Source organism: Diospyros lotus, chromosome 11 (genome assembly GCF_014633365.1).
Source record: "Diospyros lotus cultivar Yz01 chromosome 11, ASM1463336v1, whole genome shotgun sequence".
NCBI classification, from domain to species: Eukaryota; Viridiplantae; Streptophyta; class Magnoliopsida; order Ericales; family Ebenaceae; genus Diospyros; species Diospyros lotus.
This window is the reverse complement of record NC_068348.1, coordinates 21,582,191-21,607,867: the sequence shown is the minus strand read 5'-3', so window position 1 is coordinate 21,607,867 and position 25,677 is coordinate 21,582,191. Positions and strand designations below refer to the sequence as shown.

The following is a 25,677-nucleotide window of genomic DNA, read 5'->3' as shown; positions in this document are numbered from 1 at the left end:
TAGTGTTGCCGGTGTTAACTCCCGATGTGAGCTTGCAGCGACACCACGGTTTGTCAGAAACAGGGAGATCGGGACATGGGCAGAGATTGAGGTAAATAGAGAGATCAGAGGGAGGCAGATCTGAATCGTCAAGCAGCAGTGCCTTTGTGGTGTTGATCGAAAAAGGGCATCGGCGGGCACTTGAGGTGAATCGGACCACCCTCCATGCCAAGCGAGATGAAGAGGGGGAGGTCGGTGACAACGATGCCTTCACGGGGATCTTTGAGGCGGTGGCTATGGTGATATCGGGAGGAGAATGGTGGCACTACAGCTCATGGTGGAGAAGTGGTCTCGGGGAAGCCGGAGATAGAAGGTTGAGGAACGACGGAGACGGGAGCAATCGCGGGAGGCAAATTGACCGGAACGATGACGCTGATCCAAAAACGAGAGACGGGAGCAGTGACTTCATCGACGGAGAATGGTGACTTCGCCGATGGAGAAGAGGGGCTTGGCCGTTTCCTGCCTCGTGTCTCTCTTTTCATTTTCTCGTAATAAATTACCTCAATTTATTATGATACATCCTCTCCTGTAACTCTCTGTGTAAAGGCCCATGTGAACAGATAGCATAACTCTTGCTTGCTAGACGAATGTGTGCGAGACAGTGAGATGAGTAAGCCGACCACGCAATCTGCCTTTCAGTTTGACCACAAAAAAATTAAGGTGAGGCGAGCCGCAGTTTAGCAGCCAAAGGAATCAACCTTGGAACATGAATGGCGAACTGCCACGTGTCTCGCTATCACATTATCCCAAGTCCTCAGCCCTGCGATCACAATCCCAATCAGTCAAATAGCTCGTCCTCGTCGTTGTCTTCTCAACGGTCTGTAAAAATGACAACGGAGCTCCTCCGAATTCCTCTCTCGCCTCGCCCCAATCTCCGCTTCAGCAGCCGCTTCTACCTCACTCGATTCGGTAATCTTCAGCGACGATCTCTCTTCGATCGGAGGCGGTATCCTACGCCGGAACTTGTGTTCCGGCCGCAACGTCGACGGAGAACAGGCAGCGTTACTGTTGCGAAGGCCGTTGAGTTTAGAGCTCCATCTCCGGGGTTTCGACCACAGGAAGAGCAACAATGGGGCGGCGAGTCGTCATCGGTGCTTATCGACGTCACCGGGATGATGTGCGGCGCGTGCGTGTCCCGCGTCAAGTCGATTCTCTCGTCCGACGAACGAGTCGAGTCGGCGGTGGTGAACATGCTGACGGAGACGGTGGCTGTCCGGTTGAAGCCCGTTGAAATTCAGGAAGATGTGGTGGAGGATTTGGCCCGGAGGCTGAGCGAGTGCGGGTTTCCGTCGAAGAGGAGGGTTTCGGGGATGGGGGTGCAGGAGAAGGTGAGCAAGTGGAAGGAGATTGTGGAGAAGAAGGAGGCTTTGCTTGTGGAGAATCGGAACAAGGTGACTTTCGCTTGGACTTTGGTGGCTCTCTGTTGTGGATCACACGCTTCGCATGTCTTGCATTCTCTTGGGATTCATATTGCTCATGGTAATATGCTGACCCTTAAATTGATTAATTAACTAATTAAGTGGCTGTTGATTAATTAAATACTTAAGGGTCTGCAGGCCTTAATTTTAAGTTTGCCCTTTTGTCTTATATTCTGGTTTAGGATCACTTTGGGAGGTACTTCATAATTCGTACGTGAAAGGTGGCTTGGCTGTAGGGGCTTTACTGGGACCTGGACGAGGTCAGTGTTGGTCTCGGACTCTTGTCAATCTCTTAATTTTGTTAGTTTAACTTGTATTCCTTGAGCTTTTTTTTTGAGGTTTTAATCCTCTTATCAAACACACACAAAGATAGTTTTTTGAGCAGGTGAAGTAAATTAAATCGAATTTTTTGCTTTATAATTGGTATTTAAAGAGTGATAATAGATTTGTTCTTCACGTCTTTGTAGGTTCTTTTATTTTAAATTTTCTGTTGGGTAACTTGAGCATTTCATGGCTGAATCAACTTGCTTAGAGAATGTTTAGGTCATGTATTCTCTGTAAAAAGGGCAAAATGAGAGTCTTTAGATCACCTTACAAATATTTTAGGCTCTGTAGTTATGGAAAACGACACTTGACATGAAACGGAAAACATGAAATCATGGTGTGAGCAATTCTCCCCCTGCCACCGCGCCCCCCCCACCCCCACATAGATTTTGCAAATTAGTATCTGATATTTTAAAATATGGTAAATTATACACATGACACCCTTGAGGTTAGGTGAAAAGACAAAAATATCCTGACTGTTCGAAAATGGCAATGACCTCTCCTACCCTTAACAGATTGTGTAAATTGACCATTATGCCCCTGGAAATTTTAAACTCTCTCTCTCTCTTACACAAAATATATAAAATTAAACCTTAAATACATATAAAAACTAAATATATAATTTATAATTAAAAACTAAAAAATATATGAAAATTAAAAATGGTTACAAAAAATATATTTAAAAAACTAAATGTATATACTATTGGAATCTCAAGTAAGGATAGCAAGCAAGATAACTGTTACAGTTGTAAGTATATGGTTATTATGGAAATGTTGACTCTAGTGGTGCAAGATTGTAAATGACTGATTCTATGATAGTAATCAAGGAAGACATCAAAGCAATCAATCTAAAATAATCGTGAATGTATATAAACTATAATTAGGATGTTTCTTGTTGTCAAGAAAAGAATAAAAAACCTGACTTATCATTAAGATGCAGCACAAGCTGTAAATTTATACAGCATAGGCACAACCTGCCTTATGCAGATTTAGGAAACTATATAGCCTATCTTATGCAGATTTAGGAAACTACCAAATCTAGGAAATACCAAATCTAGAAAGAAATAAAAGGAAGGCTACAACAACCAAATATAGAAAGAAATATACAAAAAAGGTACAAGACATAATATACAATCAAATCTCTTAAATAAGGAAAGCAAAGTAATTAAATAAATCTCTCATGGACTCCCGTGGATATGAAACAATATGAATCAGCCTCATAAGGAATATGAATCAGCCACATCTTCTAACACTCCCCCTCAAGATGGAGTGTGGATGTCATACATTCCCATCTTGTATAGAAGCTTGTGAAATATGCTACCCGAAACCCCTTTAGTAAATAGATCAGCAAGTTGTTCGCCAGTAGGAACAAATGGAGTACAAATCAAGCCACCTTCAAGTTGCGCTTTAATGAAATGTCAATCAACTTCAATATGTTTAGTCCTATCATGTTGGACGGGGTTATGGGCAATATTAATAGCAGATTTGTTGTCACAATATAACCGCATAGGAGCTGTCCAACAGATCTGTAAATCTGCCAAGATTATTTTGAGCCACAACAACTCACAAATCCCCAAAGCCATAGATCTAAATTCAGCCTCCACATTAGATCTAGCCACCACATTTTGCTTCTTACTTCTCCATGTGATAAGATTACCATCAAGAAACGTACAATAACCCGAGGTTGACCATCTATCAACAAGGGATCCAGCATAATCTGCATCAGTGTATGCTTCCACAGACATGTGACCACCTTTTTTAAATAAAATGCCTTTACCGGGACTGCCTTTAAGATAATGAAGAATACGGTGTACAGCCTTAAGATGACTTTCTTTGGGGTTATGCATAAATTGACTAGCTACGCCCACGGCATAGGCAATGTCTGGCCTTGTATGAGAAAGATATATGAGCCTCCCCACTAACCGTTGGTAGGATGCTCGATCAACAGCCCCTTCTTCGAGGTCAGCACCAATATGATGATTTTGTTCAATTGGAGTATCAATTACTCTACAGCCCAACATACTAGTTTCCCGTAGAAGATCCAGCACATATTTTTGTTGTGAAATAAAGATACCCTCCTTAGATCGAGCCACCTCAATACCCAAAAAATATTTTAGATTGCCTAGCTCTTTTATTTCAAACTCGTGAATCAAGCATTTTTTCAAGGCATCAATACCGTCTTTATCATCTCCTGTCACAATGATATCATCAACATATACTAATAGAGCAGTGAGTTTACCTGTTTTAGAATGATGAATAAAAAGAGTATGATCTTCTTGACTTTGTTTATAGTTCAAACCAAGCATCACCTTTGTAAACCTCCCAAACCAAGCCCTGAGAGACTGTTTCAGCCCATATAGGGCTTTCTTCAATCGGCATACAACATTTTCTCCATGATTAGTCAATCCAAAACCATGAGGAACTTTCATATAAATTTCTTCTTCTAAATCCCCATGTAAAAAAGCATTTTTAACATCAAATTGATACAATGGCCAGTCCAACATAGCTGCTAAAGACAACAAAATTCTGACAGTATTCATTTTTGCGACGGGAGCAAACGTCTCAATGTAGTCCACACCATATGTTTGTGTATAACCCTTGGCCACTAACCTAGCTTTGTACCTTTCAAGAGAGCCATCTGATTTATATTTCACTGTAAATACCCACCTACATCCAACAGTTTTCTTTCCTTTAGGTAGCTGGACTAAATCCCAGGTTTGATTCTTTTCAAGAGCAGTCATCTCCACCTTCATGGCCTCCTTCCAATTATCATTACTTAAAGCTTCAGATAGATTTTTTGGGATAGGGATGGAATTAAGGTTGGTCAATAAGGCCTTGTGTGTCGGAGACAATTTAGAATAACTAAGGAATAGATGTAGGGGATGTTGTGCAGGCTCGGGTTCCTTTTCTTAAGGCAATTGGGATGTCTAGGGCATCCAAAAGTGGGTTAGATGGCTGGGTGTTGCTTGAAATAGGTTCTGGTATAGCAGTAGAGACTGTAGGTTGAAGTAAATTAGGACTCTTGGGTGAATCAGGTTGAGGGCTGCACTGATCTACACAAGGATTAGATGATTCAGCATGCTTAGAGATAAAATCAGGACCTTTTCTCCTTGAATAGACTTGCAGTGGGTGAGAAGAAGAGTGAACATTCTCTCTTGGAACCAGATTTAAGAAATCTTGAGGATGATTTGAAGGAGAAGAAGAAATTGGAAAATTTGAGAAATAGAATTCTCTTGACTGTTCATCCAATGAATTGGTCTCCCCCTTAATATCAGTCATATCAAAATATGATTGGTCCTCCACCAAGCTTACATCAGCCGAAACAAACAGCTTCTTGGATGGAGGATGGAAACACTTATAACCTTTTTGAGTGGAGGAATATCCAACAAAGACACACTTAAGGGCTCTAGGATCCAATTTCCCTCTATGAGGAGAATGATTATGAACAAAAACCAAACAACCAAACACTCTTGGGCAAAGATTTGTTGGAATAAATTCTGGGAATGCCTTAGCAAGAAGTTGAAGAGGACTTTGGAGGTCAAGATTCCTAGAAGGAAGCCTATTGGTGAGATATGTGGCTGTTAAGACAGCTTCTCCCCAATAGCGTTTAGGCACATTATTGTGAAATAACAAGGATCTTGTAACTGCCAACAAATGTCCATTCTTCCTCTCAGCTACTCCATTTTGCTGAGGGGTATAAACACAAGAAGACTCATGAATTATACCCATCTCTTGAAAGAAAAGAGATAGAGTTTGGTTGAAAAAATCTTTGGCATTGTCAGTTCTCATTCTTTTAATTCCAATACCAAATTGATTCTTAGTCATGGTATAGAAATTAGGAAAAATGGTGCATACTTCTGATTTGTTCTTTAGAAGATACAACCACACAACCCGGGTATAATCATCCACAAACAATACAAACCATCGAGCACCCGAAATACTAGGAATAGAAGAAGGACCCCAAATGTCACTATGAATTAAGTTGAAAGGAAGAGCACATTGAGTATTATTAAGAGGAAATGAAACTCTTTTATACTTAGCAAATTGACAAACATCACAGTGTAAATCACTATTATCTAATCCCTTGAACAAAGAGGGATACATAGACCGAAGAACTATAAAGGATGGATGTCCTAGGCGAAAATGATGAAGCCATAAAACATCCTTATTGGATTTAGCTAAAAAAGATATAGGAGAAAAATGTTTTCTATCACTCAGCCCACTAGACTCTTCAAGGTAGTACAGCCTCTCTTTCACCTTAGCATGCCCAATCTTCTTCCTCGTGTCCTTTTCCTAAAATTCACAAAAATTTGGATAGAAGATGACACGACAATTAGTGTCTTGGGTCAGTTTTTTAATAGAGATGAGATTGGTGTAGAGTTTTGGGACATGGAGAACATCTTTCAGAATTAGGTAATTGTTAACAAGGATATCCCCTATTCCAGCAACAGTAGTTAGAGATCCATTAGCCAACACAATCTTTTTAGTATTGGGGCATGGTTTGTAGTTTAGAAATTTGTGTGAAGAATGGGTTATGTGGTCAGTTGCACCGGAATCAAGTATCCAGTGTGATTTAAAACTTAAATCTGAAGCATTTAAGCAACAAGAATTGAAAGTAATACCTGTGAAGACAAGATTTGAAGCACTGACACCTTGCTCTTTTTCAAGAGACCCCAATAGGTTCCTTAACTTCTCAATCTCCTCCTGTTTGAGCCCCATCAATCCTATTTCTTTGCCTTTTGTATGCTCTTGGTCACTGTAGTTGGTCATATGAGATGGCTGTTGACCATTGGCAGTGTAGGCTTGAACCTTAGCCTTAAGTTGTTGTCCTCCTTTTGTTGGCTTCCCATGAAGCTTCCAACATTTATCAACTGTATGCCTTGGCTTCTTACAGAAAGTGCACCACAAACTATTTTTCTTTGTGGTCCAGCTTGCATCCATGAATCTTTTATCTTCTTTAATCCCTCTTTCACGTCCAGCTCCTTTTAGAGTCAATAGAGTTGAATTCTCCAAGTGACTATGCTCCAACATAACTCCTCTTAGACCTTCTTCTACACGTACAATAAAAATTACTTCATTTAAGGAGAGTAGATTAGGCTTACCAAGAATCTGAATTCTAACAGCATTATATTCTAAATTTAGTCCAGCCAAGAAATCATATATTTGCTCTTTCTCTACAAATCTCTTTTGGACTGCTGCATCTTCACTGCATTTCATTTGGATGCACTGATAGTGATCCAATTCTTGCCACAAGGTCTGCAACAAGTTGGAATATTCGGTGATAGACTGATTCCCTTGCTTGGTTGCTGCTGCCTTGGTCCTAAGTTCATAAATCTGAGCGGCATCACGTACCTTCGAATAGGTAATCTTCACCGCCTCCCATATCTCCCTTGCCGTTGTTAAGAACATAACGGTATCGCTAATCTCCGGATTCATGGAGTTCCATAGCCAAGACATGACTAATGAATCTTCTTCATCCCATGCACCATACATAGGATCAGTCTCTTGCGGTCCAGATCCCTCCAAATGACTCAATTTTCCCTTGCCTTTCAAGAAAGTCTTGATAAGTTGGGACCACTTGAGGTAGTTCTTGCCATTCAACCTATAGGCTGCTTGGACAATCGGAAGTTCTCCTCCAATACTATGACTGATCGAAAGTTCCCTTCTAGTGCCTTGACTAGAACTTTTTGTAACATCAGTCATGCCTACTGATTTTTCAGTTTCGGCCGCCATGCTTTACAATCTCGACAGGCCTAGGACTAATCCTAAGGCTCTGATACCATGTCAAGAAAAGAATAAAAAACCTGACTTATCATTAAGATGCAGCACAAGCTGTAAATTTATACAGCATAGGCACAGCCTGCCTTATGCAGATTTAGGAAACTATACAGCCTATCTTATGCAGATTTAGGAAACTACCAAATCTAGAAAGAAATAAAAGGAAGGCTACAACAACCGAATATAGAAAGAAATATACAAAAAAGATACAAGACATAATATACAATCAAATCTCTTAAATAAGGAAAGCAAAGTAATTAAATAAATCTCTCATGGACTCCCGTGGATATGAAACAATACGAATCAGCCTCATAAGGAATATGAATTAACATGAATCAGCCTCATAAGGAATATGAATCAGCCACATCTTCTAACACTTGTATATATTTTCCTTATGTATTCTTTCCTCTTTTAGATTCTTAAATTGTAAATTCTGAGGTTATAAATAGAGGATAACCGAAGAGGTAGTAGTCTTTTTTGCCTACACTTTCAAAGCCTAGTTGCTGCTATTTTTACATGGTATCAGAGCCACAATCAGGCTAGGTGCAGAAAAGACAATAGTTTGGGCGAAAATGTCTAAAGAGGAGGTTAGATCATCTAGTATTACAGGGGTTGTAGTGCCTAGTGAGGGGCCTAAAACTACAGTACTCTCTGAAAATCCATCCTTGCTGATTAGCCCAGTGAAATTAGATGGAAGTAATTATCTAGCCCGGTCCTATTCCTGCAAATTGTTCATCAAAGCCTGAGGATTGGAAGACTACATCATTGGTATGAAAAGTCAAAAACCTGCCCTTGGAGATGTACAAGCTCGACAATGGGAGATAGAGAACTCCCTTGTGATGTCTTGGTTGATTAACTCAATGTGGCCAAACATTGCCAAGGGATATCTACTGCTTGATACAACAGGGAAGATTTGGAATGTTGCATCCCAAACCTACTCTCAAGTAGGACATGATGCACAAATTTCGAGATCCAAAAAAAGGTTCATGAAACTAAACAAGGTGAGTGGTCAGTTTCTCAATACTATGCTAAATTAAACATTTTATGGCAGAGTTAGATTATTATTAAGATTTCCAGGCGGAATGTCCTAAGGATGCTTTTAAGATCCAAAAAATATTAACAAAGAAAGAGTATTTGATTTTTTGGCTAGGTTGAATGTAGAGTTTGACCAAATAAGTGTTCTGATTTTGGGTAGAGAGCTTTTTCCCACCTTGAAGTAGGCTTATTCTTATGTTCACCAAGAAGAGAGCAGGAGGAGTGTTATGCTCCAGCCTGCTGCAACAAACACATTAGCTATGATGGTGAAATGGTCATTTGATAGAACCCCTACCGACCATGGGAGTATCAGTAAGAATCTGTTGATATGTGAATATTGTGGAAAACCTAGGCATACAAAGGAGACTCGCTGGTCTCTTCATGGCAGAGCTACTAAGGGGAAGGAAAAAAGGTAGGAGGGACATCATCTAATTCATCTGTCAGAAACTGTCCAAATTGAAGGGGAGCCACAATCAGAACTTGAAAAAACTTCTCTCTCAAGGGAAGAATTAATTTTCATACAACAACTGATGGCTAAGATGAGGATGGACTCAAGCATCACTTCTACATCACATTCTGCCTAGGCAGGTAAAGCTGGTAGTGCTCCTACTCAAGGTATTGTGGTAACATTCTATTCCTCAAATTTTGTAGAACAACCAACTTGGATGATAGATTTTGGGGCTTCAGCCCATATGACCACTAGATTATCTAATTCCTATTTGACCTGTACACAATGTTCCGGTAGGGAAAAGGTTAGAATTGTAGATGGTACCCTCTTTCCTATTTATGGAAAAAGGACTATTAATTGTAATAAAAACCTCAAATTGTCATTTGTTCTTCATGTTCCTCATTTTGCAAATAACTTACTATCTGTAAGTTCTATCACAAAATCCCTAAACCGTAAAGTTATTTTTTTCCCTACCCATTGTGTTTCCCAGGGGGTGAGCACAGGAAAAATGATTGGCTCTGGTAGATTAGTTGATGGCTTGTACTTGCTGGACAATAAATTATTCTTTCAGCCTAAAGACCAAGCTCTAAAGGTTAACCAACTGAACTCAACTGAGAAGGAGCTAATGCAGTAGCATAAAAAATTAGGTTTCTTTTATAGTGATAGGGAAGATTATTCCTAGTTTGAGTAAACAATGCAGTAATACCATTGTATTTTGTGAAGCTTGTGAGTTTGGTAAACACACAAGAAGTACTTACCTTGCAATTAATAAAAGGAGCACTAAGCCTTTCATGATTGTCCATTCAGATGTTTGGGGACCTAGTAGGGTTAAAACACTCACTGGATATAGGTGGTTTATTACCTTTATAGATTGCTTTAGTCAAACAACTTGGGCTTATCTCATGACACATAAAAGTGAAGTTGGTTGTTGTTTCAAGTCCTTTTACAAGATGGTAACTACTCAGTTTGTTAGGATTAAGAGCTCTAGGATCTTCTCAATTCAATGCCAATCTCACACATTCTCTCACTTGAAATGAATTCAAAACAACAAAAATCAGAAAACATAATATAAATCAGTAAAAGGTAAGGGAAAGAAACAACCAAACCACAACAAGAGACAAGCGCAATTTATCCTGGTTCAGGCTGCGGAAACAGCCCTACATCCAGCCTCGATCCGAGAGCAATTCCACTAGAAATTTTGAAGAAATCAGTACACAAGAAACCCTCTCTATCTCGCTCACAAGTACAATTCTCTATGGAGATTACAAAGAACTAACTGCTCTAGCCTTTCCTCTCTCAATTTCATTGCACTCGTACACAATTAGAGAATAAAGATGAATGATGATCTCATGCGACTGCCTATGCCCTCTATTTATAAATGATTTGGGTGGAAAATACAAGGGTGTTTAAAAACCAACACAAAGCCTATACTACCCTTACATAACCGTTTTAATTAGAACTAACCTAACTAACTCATTGTCGGTTATATCGCCAATCTAACTAATCGACTTATTTTGATTCTTCTTGATCTTCTAGAATGTACTCAATGCAAAACTTCAACAGAGTTTAATACAAAAATTCAAGTCCTCAGAAGTAATAATGGCTTAGAATATAATAATGTTGCTTTCCAAGACTATCTTCGAGATCATGGAATCATACATCAAACTAGCTGTGTTGATACCCCTGCTCAGAATGGTGTATCAGAAAGGAAAAACAAACATCTCTTGGAGGTTGCTAGGTCAATGTTCTTTGCTATGTTCCCAAAGTTTACTAGGGTGATGTAGTTCTTATTGTTGCCTATTTAATCAATAGGATGCCACTCATGACTCTCAATTTCAGAACATCTTTGGAGCTCTTAATGGGAGTCTCTTCCTATACTATCCCTCCCAAGGTATTTGGCTGCACCTGCTATGTTTGAAACCACTCTCCTACAACCAGCAAATTAGACTCTCGAGCTCTCAAATGTACATTCATTGGGTATTCTGCTACATAGAAGGGGTATAAGAGCTACCATCCACCTACCCAGAAGTTTTTTGTAAGTATGGATGTCACATTTAGAGAAGAAGACAGTTATTTTCAGTCCAACCAATCACCTCTTTAGGGGGAGAATATTAGTACCAAAATACAAGAGGTGTCAGTGCAGTAGACTGATATTGCTGGTACAATGTTGGATTTGAGGGAAGAAGGTGGAGACATTGTTGTTGATTTTTAATATTTAGCTAATATTGACAAACCCAGGCAAGAGGAAGAACTAGGGAATACTGATCAACATCAAGGACCAAACAGACTTACTAATGGGGAGTTTTTGACTTATTTATGAAGGAAACAAGCCCATTAACAAAATCTACTTAGCTAATAATTTAATAATTATTACTTGGAGATTTAGCTTTTCTTGCTCTAATTGCAACTGGAATTCTAAAAATGCGTTATGCTTTCTCGTATGTGTATAATTCACCCATTATTTTGTCTTGCACTTTAAGACTTGGAACTAATTTTGATATGAAAAACATATAACCTCGATATTACTTCCTCATCAAACTCTAACTTCAGATTATCATAAAAGAATTTTGGATTAAAAAAGTTACTAGTTGCATGTAGAGGATAATGACGTTGACACTTCCATATTGTATCAATGATTTTAAAAATATCCTTGTAATTTTATTCTTTTGAAATATGATTGCCTATCACTTGCCTAGCCTTTGTTTTGAGTCTTTCTTTTGTCCCTATTCCTAAAGATACATGTGAAGCTCTATCCCAGCTTGGTTGGCGCCAGGCCATGATTGATGAGATGAAAGCCTTTCACCCCAATGTGACATGGGAACTAGTTCCTCTCTCGTAAGGAAAGACCATAGTTGGTTGTCGATGGATTTTTACTCCCAAGATTGGCCTTGATGGAACCATGGATTGTCTCAAAGCGTGTTTGGTCGCTAAAGGGTACACTCAGATGTTCGGTTGGATTACAATGATACATTCTCTCCGGTGGCCAAGATGGACTTTGTTTGTCTATTCCTTTCTTTGGCTGCTATGCATAATTGGCCACTTCATCAGCTTGATATTAAAAATGTGTTCCTTCATGTGACTTGTGGGAATAAGTGTACATGGAGCAACCACTTGGTTTTGTTGCTTGGGGGGGGGGGGGGTCTGGGTTAGTTTGCAAACTCCATAAGTCTCTCTATAAATTGAAATAATCTTCTCGAGCGTGGTTTGGTTGATTTAGTAACCATGGTTTAGGCATTTGGAATGACCTGGAGTAATGCCGATCACTCTGTCTTTTACTAGCACTCACCATCACAATGATGCTTCTACCTTGTGGTTTATGTAGATGACATTGTCATCATTGGGAGTGATAAGGTAGGTATATAACAGCTAAAGGGGCACCTGTTCAAACATTTTCAAACGAAAGATATGGGACAACTCAAATACTTCTTGGGTATTGAGGTGACATAGTCGAGAGATAGTATTTCTATATCACAAAGGAAGTATGCATTGGATATCTTGGAAGAAACTGGTCTTTTAGATTCCAAACTAGTTGACACTACAATGGATCCTAACGTCAAACTCTTACTAGGTCAGGGGGAGCCATTGTCAGACCCTGGGAAATATCGAAGACTGGTGGGAAAGTTGAATTACCTCACAATAACGAAACCAGACATCTCTTTCCTTGTGAATGTGGTCAATCAATTTCTTAACTCCCCATGCAACTTTCATTGGGATGTTGTTCTTTGTATTTAGAAGTATATCAAGAGTGCGCTAGGGAAAGGATTGCTCTATGAGGATAGGGGACACTTAGAGATTTGTTCCTATTCAGATGTTGATCGGGCATGATCTCCTTTTGATCGGAGATCTATTTCAAGGTATTGTGTTTTGATTAGAGGTAATTTGGTTTCTTGGAAGAGCAAGAAGTAGAATGTGGTAGCAAGGTCGAGTGTTGAAGCAGAATACCGAGCCGTGGTTAATGCAACATGTGAGCTTATATGGCTCAAGCACCTCCTATAAGAACTAAAGTTGTGTGAAGCATCTCCAATGAAGCTTGTGTGTGACAATCATGTTGCCCTCCATATCGCCTCCAATCTAGTATTTCATGAAAGGACCAAGTATATTGAGATTGATTATCACTTTATCAGAGAAAAAATAGCTGAAGGTGTTATTGTCATTGAGTTTGTTAACTCCAATGATTAACTAGTAGATGCCTTCACCAAGTCACTTAGGAGTCATTGGATAAATTACATTTGTAACAAGCTAAGCTTGGCACATATAATGTATATGCTCTAGCTTGAAGGGGAATGTTAGATTTATTGTGATTTATTTCCTTTCATGTATTTAGGAATGTGTATATAGTTAACAGGTAATTAGCAGATAATTAAGGTAATTAGTCTCCTTAATTTTAGGCCTCATTCATTGTAATTAGTCTAAAAATAGAATTGAGAGGCTAATCTCGCAAGTTTTCTCTCCCACTCACTCTCACATCCATGATAGCTAAAACCAGAATAGATAATGCTATATGCATTACCAAAGAAGAATAGAAGACCAATTAATTAGGTTTCTTGGAAACTGAATGTGGTTGTGCATGTGCACATGAACATATGTGGTGGCACATGTGAGCATGTGAGGATTGTTGCTCGATTTTGGTGGCGGTTACCCACCCAAAAATATGCTAGGGCCACCATTCCTCCCCCCATCTTTTTGTAGCGGTCTATTGAGCAAGTCTAGTATTGATGTTTACAAGAGTGAAAGGATTTTGAGTTACACAATAAGGCTAATGGTTATGGTGGAAAGGGGAGCTAGGGTTATTGGGGTAGTGGAGGAAGGTTTTATTAGTGGGTGAAAGGTAGAATCTCTGGTTAACACATTGAAGAAAAGAAGAGATCGAGAGGGATTGCAATAATAAAAAAGAACACACATACTTGGAGAGATTCAATGATGAGAGCTCGAATAACCAACCTCAAAATGAAGGCACAATTGATTGACTCCCAATTAGTAGGGTTTAGCAAGGAATCATAAATAACTAAGAATGGAGAGTTCGTATGGCAAAGAGTATAGAGAGAGAATGTTATGGCCAAGGCCCGCATTATATGGAGGTCCCTGAGTGCTGTTATGGGCACATGTGGCTCCCAGTCCCTTTACACAAGGCCCCCATATAATTTGGGCTTTGGGATGCAATGGGCTACCCAAATCCCCTCCTCTTTTTAAATTAACTTGGCAGGGAAAGGCCTCAGCTAGATCAACACTATTTAGAATCTATTGGTTGCATAGAATATTAAAAGACACGGTGGACCAGAAATCATCTGCTTTATATAATTTATCAATGTTTTATCTAGTTGTTTTCTTGCAATCATAAGTTTGTATATGTTATGATGTGTTTGTCTTGTATGTTAGCTTGTTTGGGGAAAAATATAATCCTTAAGCCTACTTCATGAGCTGATTAAAATCCATACAATGACAATGTTACAGACTTGCTTTTTGATGGTTTAAGGGCATTCACAAAGGGTTCACCAAATATGAATTCTCTTGTGGGATTTGGATCAATTGCTGCATTCGTCATAAGTGCGGTGAGGCTCCTTTTAGATGCTAAGATATATGTTTCATTTTGTTCATCATGCTTTCACTTTGCTCTCCCTGCCCTCCAAGTTCTAAAATTACTAATAAGCTTCTGTCTTTCAGGTGTCACTTCTTAACCCTGAGCTGGACTGGAATGCTACATTCTTTGATGAGCCGGTGATTTATTACATTCTGCCTCTTAGGAATACTTTTATATAAACCTGCTGCTGTGTTATTTAATTTTTAAGATTTTTAGTTTTTGCCACCAAAGTTCTTGTTTTAATTATCAAAAGTGTCATAAAACTCTTGGTATTCAACATAATAAGAAATATTTGATTTTCTTCAAGCACATAAATCCTATTTTTGATCTTTCATTTGAGATGCTTTTTCCAATTAACCATTGTGTATTACTTTTCTCTAATGGTATCTGATTTTTACTTTATGACTTATGAATGCATTCCTTTACGGTTCATTTTCTTTTGTATTGTTAATTCACATAGATAGGGAAGAAGTACAACCATGGAAAGGGATTTTTTGTTTTCCTTTTGCTTCTTATTAAATAGCCCTCATTTTCAAGCACATTTGAAAGTCGGGCATTATTAGCTACCAGTAGATCCCAATACAAAACTGCAAGCAAATAAGGGTGGTCAAGAGGTAGACAAGGGGAGATTTCAGCGCTTGGTAGGGCGATTAATATATCTAGCACACACTAGGCCTGACATATCATTTGCTGTCAGCCTAGTCAGTTAGTTTATGCATGATCCTAATGAGGAATTAGGAACATATGGTAGCAGTTAGGAAGATTCTATGTTACCTCAAAGCTACACCTGAAAAAGGGATTCTATTTACTCCTAGGACAGACTTGAGGCTTCAAGGCTATACGGATGCTGATTATGGTGGTTCTTTAGTTGAACGGAGATCCACAACTAGGTATTGTGTATTCCTAGGAGGGAATTTGATATCTTGGAGGAGTAAAAAACAAGGGATGGTGACTAGATCAAGTGCTGGGGCTGAGTTTAGAGCTATGGGGCTCTAGCTGTGTGTGAACTCTTATGGGTCAAGATCCTTCTAGAAGATTTAAAAATTTTAGTGCCAAGGCCAATTGAACTTTTGGAAGATAATCAATCGGTTATAAGGATAGTCCACAATTCGGTGCAACATGAAAAAACAAAGCATATCGAGATTAATAGGCATTTCTTAAAAGAAAAATTGGATATAGGTCTCTTGTAGATTTCCTATGTTCCATCTACTCAACAAGTGGCAAATGTCCTCACCAAAGGTCTCCATAGTACTTAGTTTGAAGCTTAAGTGAGTAAGCTAGGGATGATTGATATCCACTCCCTAGCTTGAGGGGGAGTGTTGAAGAAATAAAATAAGATTGAGCTGGGCCTTGAAGATTATCCATTATCATCTTTCTATTTATTTTTGTTATTTTGTTTTATTTATTTTGCTTTGTATTATCTTATATTATTTCTTAGATTATTTTGGTATTATCTTTTAGTGTTGTAATCTAGTAGAATAACATCTAGTATTAGATAATAGGGTTATAATTTAGTCCTACATCTGAAGAGAATTCTTAGGAAACTTTATATAAATATTTCTGATTCATATCAATAAAGTGTGTAGGAATACTGCTTTCCTTTCTCCCTTTCTACATTTATTACTTTATTCCAAATTGTTAATCTTAAAATTATAGAGCTTAGATTGCCAGGACAAGTCCTTTATTACTTTTTTTGCCTATTCAATTGTTAATTAATAATTACTATGAATTTGATTGTTTATTAGGAATTAGTTTGTTAAATGTTAATGATTGATTAGTTACGTTGGAATTTTTAGTACAGTTGATTGATACATGAATTTATGCATATGATAAATGTTTTGGGAGAACCTTTTGATATGATGATACAAGTTAACGATAATAAACAACCTTGACAACCCAAATTAGCAAGGGTAATACTAATTGTGTGAGTTTGCCAATGATTGTTATATGGATTTATTTTGCTTAGTGGACTCCCATGAATTTAAAGTTTTTGATTAGTTTGACAAATAAAATCGTTTTATTGGAAAGGAATTTATTTTCCTTATTTTGAAAGATAATTTTTCTTGCATTTATTTCATGATTTTTTTTTTTTGAATAAAAGCTCATGTGTATTGCATGTCTTGATTCCCTATTGTTTATATTGTTTTGTTCATAGGGTGTCAACTCATTATAGATTCTTTTAAATTTATAGGTAGCAAGTCAGGTGTGGAACTGAGACATTAAACTGTTCGAAGAAGTCAAGTTCAATTCAGTTCAAATTAGCTTAGTTATTCTATTTGGTATGTCCCACTTTGTTCTAATTGGTGTTAAAATTGATATTCTTAGTAGTTTGGTCTGGGATTGTTACTGGCAAGAAATAGAACTGTATAGATGGTTATTTAATTTATTTTTGGAATGGATATTCTTATGATTCAGTTATTAACTATTGTTATTATTGTCATGATATGATACGTACAAAGGTTTGCTTAATCCTAATGGGCGTTTGATTTGTTAAGGGTTAGACTCTAATCATGGGCCTCTAATGGGTTGTGACATAGACAAAGATGGATGTCCTAACTGACAATGTACTTGTAGGGGTGAAGTAGTAGTAAACTAGTAGTGCAAATGGAGTACATGAAGACAAATAGTATAATCAATGAGACTCATGCCTGGTTTCAATTGTCTTTTCGATCCTTCGATCTTAAACAGAGATAAAATTGGATGAAAAAGTTATGGAGCAATTAAGATCACATTTGAGTTGACTAACAGAAATTAAATTAGAGGCGCATTATTGTAAATGTAAAATAAACAACAAGGGTAAAGTAGGAAGGGGTTCTACACTACTAATACACCCTTGATTGAGGGTTGAGAAAGCCAATGCAAAAGTAGGTAGAGACCCCCAACTTTTGATAAGAGAGAATAAATAATCATTACTAGGCGGCATGTGGTTAGTAGCATTCGAGTAAAAAATGCATGGACCAAGGGAAGATGAAGACTTTGTAAAACAAGTAGTGGGATTACCAAAGCAAGCAAAAGTTATTACGGGTGAAGTGTCTTTTTGTGCTACTTGGAACTAGAGGAATTGGGCATACTCTTCTTTTGAGATAGTCACTGAAGAAGATCTACTAGGGGCTATGGTGTCTCGATTTACTATCAATGACAAATTAGGTTGTATTAGTGGCTCGAGGATGACAACGTCCACCACCATTATCTCTAGAGTTGTGAGACATCTCAACTTTCCAACCATTCTTACCATCCAATTCATGAATAGCATTATGTGCATTCCTATGGTCATCAAAATCAATGAAAGCATGACGTGTTGATCTTTTTGCAACCCAAACAATTATTCATAACAACACAAAAAATTCATCTTCAAGATTTTTCTTAGTGATTTGCAAGTTTAAATTCCAACATATACAGGACACATCTTATAGTGTTCCTAAAACCCTGAGTTGTCGATGGATCTAAGAAGCAAAGATTCACTTGGATATGAGTTTTTGGTGCAAGGAGGGCCTAGATCTTATGAAAAGAGCACGAATCAAGGAAAATCTAGGGTTGTTGGCATCAGATATGGGCAAATCTAGGGCTATTAACGTCGGATTTTACTTGATGGCTAGAGGCTAGAGACAAACTTGAGAAGAGATGCAAATCGATTGCGAACAAGATCTAGCTTGTGTTGTGTTGCGTCATAGTTGTTGGCAGAAGGAGACATTGTGATCTAGGTTGAAGTTGCCAAAAGGGGACATTGTTGTCAATGATGATCGTTGGCAAAGACGAAGATGTTGGCAATAACTGTTTAAGATGCTAGGGTTAGGGTTTCTAATTAGGGTTTTGGCTTTGATACATGGAAAATAAAATAATGTGTGTATTTCATAAATAAGGTGCACAAGAACTTGCATACACGTATCCTATTCTAATGCAAGGAAACAATATATTCTAGAGATATCTACAAAGTACATACTAATTATCTAAGCATATATAGTTACTCAATATAAATATCATAATCAAGTATCACAATCCTCTTAACAGTGTGAATGCATGATGCATGGATATTGAAGAGCAGTTACTACTCTTCTCATTTTGCTTGTTATAACTAATATGTTGGTCGAATATAACCAATATACCTAAAATCCACCAACATTATCATGGTGTGAACTTATGTACACACACACACACACACGTGTTAGAATGGTTAGTACTTCTTTATCAAGCAAAACATGTATACGTTGCTAAATATCTTGGTTTTGTTATATATTCTTTTGAATGTTTAGTGTTTTTTTGTAGTATGCAGGTAATGCTTCTTGGTTTTGTGCTTCTTGGACGTTCCTTGGAAGAAAAAGCCAGGCTTAAGGCATCCAGTGATATGAATGAACTCATGGTAAGTCGCAATATCCCTTGAGTGTATAATATTATGCAATTTACATTACATAGCAAACCATGCAATTCTGTTATACTAGTGGTGACGCATGTGGGTTGCACATACCAACTACTTTTCCCATAATTATTAGAACTTCAAAGAGAAAATAAAATGCACATATAATATGTTTTATTGCATATGACTGGTTATCAAGAATATGCAAAAATAAAAAAAATTGTTATTATAGTTGTACTACCATGACATGCTAATATGCAGGTTTATTTGACATTGATTCACATTCTCTTTGTTTGTGTGTGTCTATGTGCTATTTTATTATCTTCATAATATATTCAAGAATAATATTATTTATTGGTACAAATTGACTGAATGTGGTATGAGATTTGGGTGCTTTCAACCCATAATTTTCATTAAATATATTTAGCTAAAATCAACAAATCTTTTACATCACTGAGTAAGTTTTTATGAATGAATATAACTTCAAAACTATTTTCGTATTGTGTAAAAACTGTCATACAAAGACAAAATTGATGCAATTAAAAGTGCCCAAAACCTTAGTTAGATCCATTTTTTGTGGGCTCACTTTATACTAAAAAAATAAAATATGAAAAGCTTTTGTTTTGAATCCGTGTCTTTTTTGTGGACATCAACCAATAAAAAATAAGATCTCAAGTCTTAATCTGACAAAGTGGAGTTGGTTACGTGAATTCTAATATAAGACTATCTTTATCTATGGCCATATATTTTTAAGACCCTTATATAGCTCATATTTTACCTAGGAGCTTCTTATTAAGATTTTTTTTATCTTCCTCTATTTCTTTTTCTAAATACTTGTTCCAGTTCCATTCTTCTCATAGAAACCTCTATCTACCTTCTTATATAACCAAACTATTTGTGGAAAAGAGAGAAAAACAATGTTGAACAAGATAAAAAAGAGAGAAAACCCTTTTTAGGAGTAGAACTCTATATTAGGTCTAGTATTCTTCAAATGAAATTTATAGTAAGTTGTACAATAATTAAGGTTAAAATTAAAGCGTAAATAATAGCTAATTACATCTAATCACATGCTAATTGACAACTCTTCTTTCCTTGATTTATGGCAAAGATACTTTCCTTGATTTATGGTCTTGATTCACGACACTCTCTCTCAAGCTGGTGCATAGACATTATCTATTCCCAGTTTGGCTATAATCTTGTGGAAGACAAGACTAGGGAGTTCCTTGGTTAGAACATCAGCTAGTTGGGATTCACTTGGTATATAAGGAGTACAAATAAGCCCTCTGTTCAGTATCTCTTTAATAAAATGTCGATCAACCTCAATATGTTTTGTTTAGTCATGTTGTACAGAATTGTGTGCAATGTTGATAGTAGATTTATTATCACAATAGAGTTTCATAAACCTGTCCCACTTGAGTCCCAAATCTTCAACAATAATTTTCAATCATAGCAACTCACATATATCTTGTGACATTGCTTGAAATTTCGATTCTGCACTCGACTTAGCCATAACAGTCTTCTTTTTACTCCTCCAAGTAACTAGATTTCTTCCCAAGAAAGTGTAATACCCTATGGTAGACCTCCTATCAACCATTGAACTTACACACTCTACTTCGGTATAGGCCTCTAGGGTAAGTTTAGCCCCTTTTTTGAACAAAATTCTCTTTCCTAGGGTTCCTTTGAGGTAATGCAGAATTCTATAGACTGTTTGCTGGTGAAGCTCATTGGGTTTGTGCACAAACTGACTTACTATGCTCACTACATAGGCTATGTCTGGCCTTGTGTGAGATAGATAAATCAACCTGCCAACTAATCTTTGATAGGCTTCTTTGTTGGTATCCTTGTCTCCCTTTGCTTCTTCCAGTTTGTGATTAGGATCAATTGAAATGCTGGCTGGTTTGCAAACCATTTTCCTTGTATTCCTTAAAAGGTCAAGAACATACTTGTGTTGGGATATAAATATCCCATGCCTGGACCGTGCCACTTCAATACCTAAGAAATATTTTAAATTCCCTAGTTCCTTGATCTCAAACTCCTCAGCCAAACATCTGCCTCTCCTTTTCATCATTTCCTGTCACTATAATATCAACAACACAAACAATAAGAGCTGCGATAAAATCTGAACTTGAGTGTTTTATAAATAGAGTGTGGTCCCCTTGGCTCAGTTTGAAACCCTTGGCCTGCATTACTTTGGAAAATCTCCCAAACCAAGCTCTAAGTGATTGTTTTAGGCCATATATTCTACAAACCTTACTCCTAGGTTTGTTTTTGTTGAATCCTGGGGATATGTCCATATAAATTTCCTCCTCAAGGTTTCCGTGCAAAGCATTCTTCACATCAAACTATAACAAAGGCCAATCAAAGTTAATTGCTAGGGATAAAAAAATTCTCACCGTGTTCATTTTGACTACCGGGGCAAAGGTTTTTTGGTAGTCTATTCCATGTGTTTGGGTATAACCCTTAGCTACCAACCTAGCCTTGTATCTTTCAAGTGTCCCATCTGCTTTATACTGGATTGTGAAGACCCATTTGCATCCAACAGGTTTCTTCCCTTTTGGTAAATCCACAATTTCCCATATATTATTCCTTTCAAGAGCCTACATTTCAACATTTATGGCATTCCTCCAATTTTCACAGTTTAAAGCCTTTGATAATGTGGTAGAAATGGATGTTGTGTGTATGTTTGTAAGAAAGCTTCTATGAGTTGGAGAGCATCTTTTAAAGGATACAAAGTGAGAGAGTGGATATAAGGGATGTTTTGTGCACTCTAACTTCTTTCCTTAGTGCTATAGGAAGGTCAATATCAACCTGATGGTGTTGAAGCACCAAACGGTGTCGTTATACTTAGTAGATTGGATGGCCGCGTGTGGCAACCGCAGGCTGCCATGTGGCACTTGCTGGATGGTAACACGCGGTAACCATCTGCTGCTCCTTAAAGGCGTCTGATTATCCTTCGCCCGATTGCTCTCCTTGCCCGTCTGCCTTTCTGTTGGAATAATTGATCGTGTTGCATGATCTGATCTCAGCCGCTCATCCAAGCTTTATGAGATGCAATCCTAGCCATCCATCGACGCTATTAATCTCTCCTCGGGATATGATTAGTCAGACGAAGAAAAGAGAGAAAAGGTGAGAAGAAAGATTGAGAAAGAGGGTTTCCATCTGGTCTTCGGGCTAGGGTTTTCTAGTGGGTTTTCTCTTTCTCATACTCTGTAAATGCTCTGTATAGATTTGTTGTGTTCTCTGGCTCGATAGGTTTTGCCTCTAATCTGTATTTGTGGTTATTGGGCAATTTTGTTAGCGAACCATTGTTGTACAGAGAGTATTTTGTGAGGGTTTGAGGGTGTAATCTCCGATTCATCATTTTAGTGCAGTGAGCTCTTCTCACCAGAGCTCAACATGGACGTAGCCTCTTTTGGAGGTGAATCACGGTAAAAATCTTCGCCTCTTTTCGCTCTTCGTTTCCTTTTCGTTTCTATTTGTGTATGTTTTACGCTTTCTATCTTGGCTATCGTGAGTCTATGGTTGAATGTATTCTGTGAATACCCGAAGGTTTGTGTTGGTTGTGCGCAACACAACCATTGAATCAACATTAGCAGATGAGTCAATAGATGTTACCTCATTTCCAGGCATTGGAACTGATGACAGTTGCAGCCTTGGTTCGAGTTCTAGATTATTTCTTCTTGAGTAAATCTAGAGAAATCATTTGTCAGTGGTGGCCTCCTCCTCGGCAGTTTGGAGAACAAGTTGGAGGGAGGATTTAGATTCATGAGCTTGTTAAGTAGAGTCAAATGCAGGTTCGGGCAATAGGTCAAGGGAAGGTTCAAATGCAAATTGTTCAAGTAGAGGTTTAGGAGCTGGAGTTAGCTGCAAAAAGTTAGGAAGGAGCAACTCATCCTTATCTTCCACACTTAAGGTCTCCCTCTGAAGAGAAGGGTGAGTAAAATAGAGTTCATTTTCAACAAAGGTAACATCCGCAAAAAGCAAAAATTTTTTAGTCGGAGTATGATAGCATTTGTACCCTTTTTGTGTAGAAGAATAACCCACGAAGACACACTTAAGAGTTATATGATCCAACTTCCCTCAATGAGGGTTGTAAACATGAACAAATGAAACACACTCGAATACCTTAGGACTAAGCTGATTTGTGGTAGGAAAAGCAGGACAAAAGTGGGATAAGACTACCATTGGAGTTTGAAAATGTAACACTTGAGATGGCAATCAGTTTATGACATGAGTAGCTGTGAGGACAACTTCTCCCCAAAATTGTTTAGGCACATTTTTGTGAAACAACAATGCCCTAGTAGTATCTAGGAGATGGTTGTTCTTTCATTTTGCAATCCCATTCTGTTGATGGGTAGAAACACACGATGATTCATGAATAACTCCCCGTTGAAGGAAATACTGGGAAAAAGGTTTGGTTGAAATAATCCCTTGCATTGTTTGACCGAAACGGTTTGATTTATGCCCCAAATTGATTGTGGATCATAGAAAAGAAATTGAGAAGAATATCATTTATATTAGATTTAGATTTAAGAAGAAAGACCCATGTAACCCTTGTGCAATCATCAATGAACGAAAAAACCGGCGTGCCCTAGAAACATTTGGAATGGTTGATGGACCCAGGATATCACTATGAATCAATTCAAAAGGAGTAAGACATCTATTATTACTAGCTAGAAAAACAACACGTTTATGTTTAGCAAACTCATAGACATCACAATGAAACTCTCTAATGTCAAGGTTTTGAAACAATGAAGGGAACATGATTTTAAGAGTAGAAAAAGCATGATGTCCTAGCCTGTAATGATGCAACCAAATAGTATCCTTGTGGGGTATATGTGGTTCTGAAAGACATGTTAAGGGTTGCTTTCACCTGCCAACAGGTAATTTCTCAAGATTGTATAAGCTATCTCGTTCCTTAGCATGTCCAATCATCAGTCCTGAGTCCTTGTCCTGAAACCAACAAGAAGTCGGAAGAAAAAACATTCTGCAATTAGTGTCATAGGATAGCTTGGATATGGAGATTAGGTTGGTGGACAGTTTAGGCACGTGAAAGACATTTTTTAGGGTCAAGGAAGGGCTAATTTTGATCCCTCCTATTCCAGCTACTGTGATCAAAGAACCATCAGCTATAGCAATTTTTTGATTGCTAGAATAGGGTGAGTATGAGAGAAAAAACTAGGAGGAAGGAGTCATATGGTCTATGGTTTTGGAGTCAATAATCCAGGAGTCTTTAAGGGATGTATCAAAAGCATTTAAAGCATGTGAAATTGGAGTTTTACCTGATTGTTGCAATGAGCATGCACCTGAAGAGGATGGTGCCTCAAGGGTACTTAAAAAGTGTTGGACGGAAATAAGGCTCCAAGTGGAAGAAGAAGTCTAAATTAAAGAGGAGTGTGAAAGCTGTGCAAAGAAGATTAAATCAGATTATCTTAAGTTATTTAAATTATGTTTTAGTTATTGTAAATTTGTATTTTATATCTGTTTTTATCTCCTAAACTTTAGGAGATAGTTATTCCTAGTTTTTAGGAGTAGATTACTAAAATCCTTTCCTACTTTATAGGAAAGAGATTAAGTTGTAACTTGTATATATTTTCAAAGCCATCTCAATATCAAATCAAACAAGCAATCCCGATTTTTCTAAGACTTGTTTCATGGTATCAGAGCTGTTGGTTCGATCAGAAGTAGCAGTGTTTTTCTTTCAGTTTCGATCATGGTCGAAACTAACCCAAATCCAACCCTAACTGAAGCCTCAGCCACCAGTTCTCCTAGAACTTTTCCCCCATTTCTGTCTTCTTCAAATTTCTCTGCAATACCTATTGATAACAACCCTCTACAAATTATTCAGCACAAGCTAAATGGGAGCAATTTTAGAGAGTGGTCTCAATCGATAATGCTAGTGACCAAGGGCAAGGGAAAATCTGGTTATCTAACCGGATCTATCCTCACTCCACCATCCACGACAGCCACCTATGGTCTTTGGGAGGCAAAAAATTCCACTATCATGGCTTGGTTGATCAACTCTATGGAGCCTAAAATTGGGAGGACATACTTATTCTACAAAACAACAGAAGAGATTTGGGAATCAGTCCAAGAGATGTACTCGGACTTAGAAAATTCCTCTCAATGCTTTGAAATAGAGATGTCAAAAGGGTCAGGCCGGGCCCGGGCCCTTTTGCCATGGATAGGGCCCGGCTCGGCCCACGACCCCCTTACAAAGGGGCCGGGCCGAGTCGGGCCAGCCCGTGGGCTAGAGGGCCGGGCCGGGCCCTTAGCCCACAGGGCCTAGCGGGCCCGGCTTATTTTTTTTCTTTTTTTAAAATAATTTTTTAAAAATAATACATATAATATATACATATATAAATATCAAAATAATACATATATAAAAATTAGTTTTTTTCTTTTTAAAATATTTTCTATCTTAATTCTTAAGTTTTAAATATTATTTCATCATTTTATATTTCAAAATTCTATATACCTTATAAATTTTCTTGTGAATTGATATGAAAAATAATGTACATATAAAAAGGAGAATGTTTATTTATAATTTAAATATATAAAAAATTTAACTTAAAAATTTTAAATAAATTGATGGTTATTATTTATATATATTGCGAAATTAAATTTTTTAGTATCCAATATCAATAATTACTAAAGAATAACAAAATTAAAAAAAAAATGAGTAAGGGCCTTACTGGCCCATAAG

General features: G+C 37.7%; 1 protein-coding gene across 3 annotated transcripts in view; it reads left to right on the top strand.

The window, feature by feature from the left end:
* Nucleotides 1-25,677, top strand: part of LOC127813427 (copper-transporting ATPase PAA2, chloroplastic) — a 119,442-nt gene continuing 93,765 nt past the window's right edge. For 2 of the 3 annotated variants that reach the window (XM_052354388.1, XM_052354387.1), the window contains exons 1-5: nt 1-1,518; nt 1,640-1,717; nt 14,494-14,591; nt 14,704-14,757; nt 18,891-18,977. In XM_052354388.1, the coding sequence (XP_052210348.1) occupies nt 750-1,518; nt 1,640-1,717; nt 14,494-14,591; nt 14,704-14,757; nt 18,891-18,977 (1,086 nt within the window). In that variant the 5' untranslated portion in view covers nt 1-749. The remainder of the gene's footprint in view (nt 1,519-1,639; nt 1,718-14,493; nt 14,592-14,703; nt 14,758-18,890; nt 18,978-25,677) is intronic. The other variant, XM_052354389.1, reaches the window with a different exon arrangement.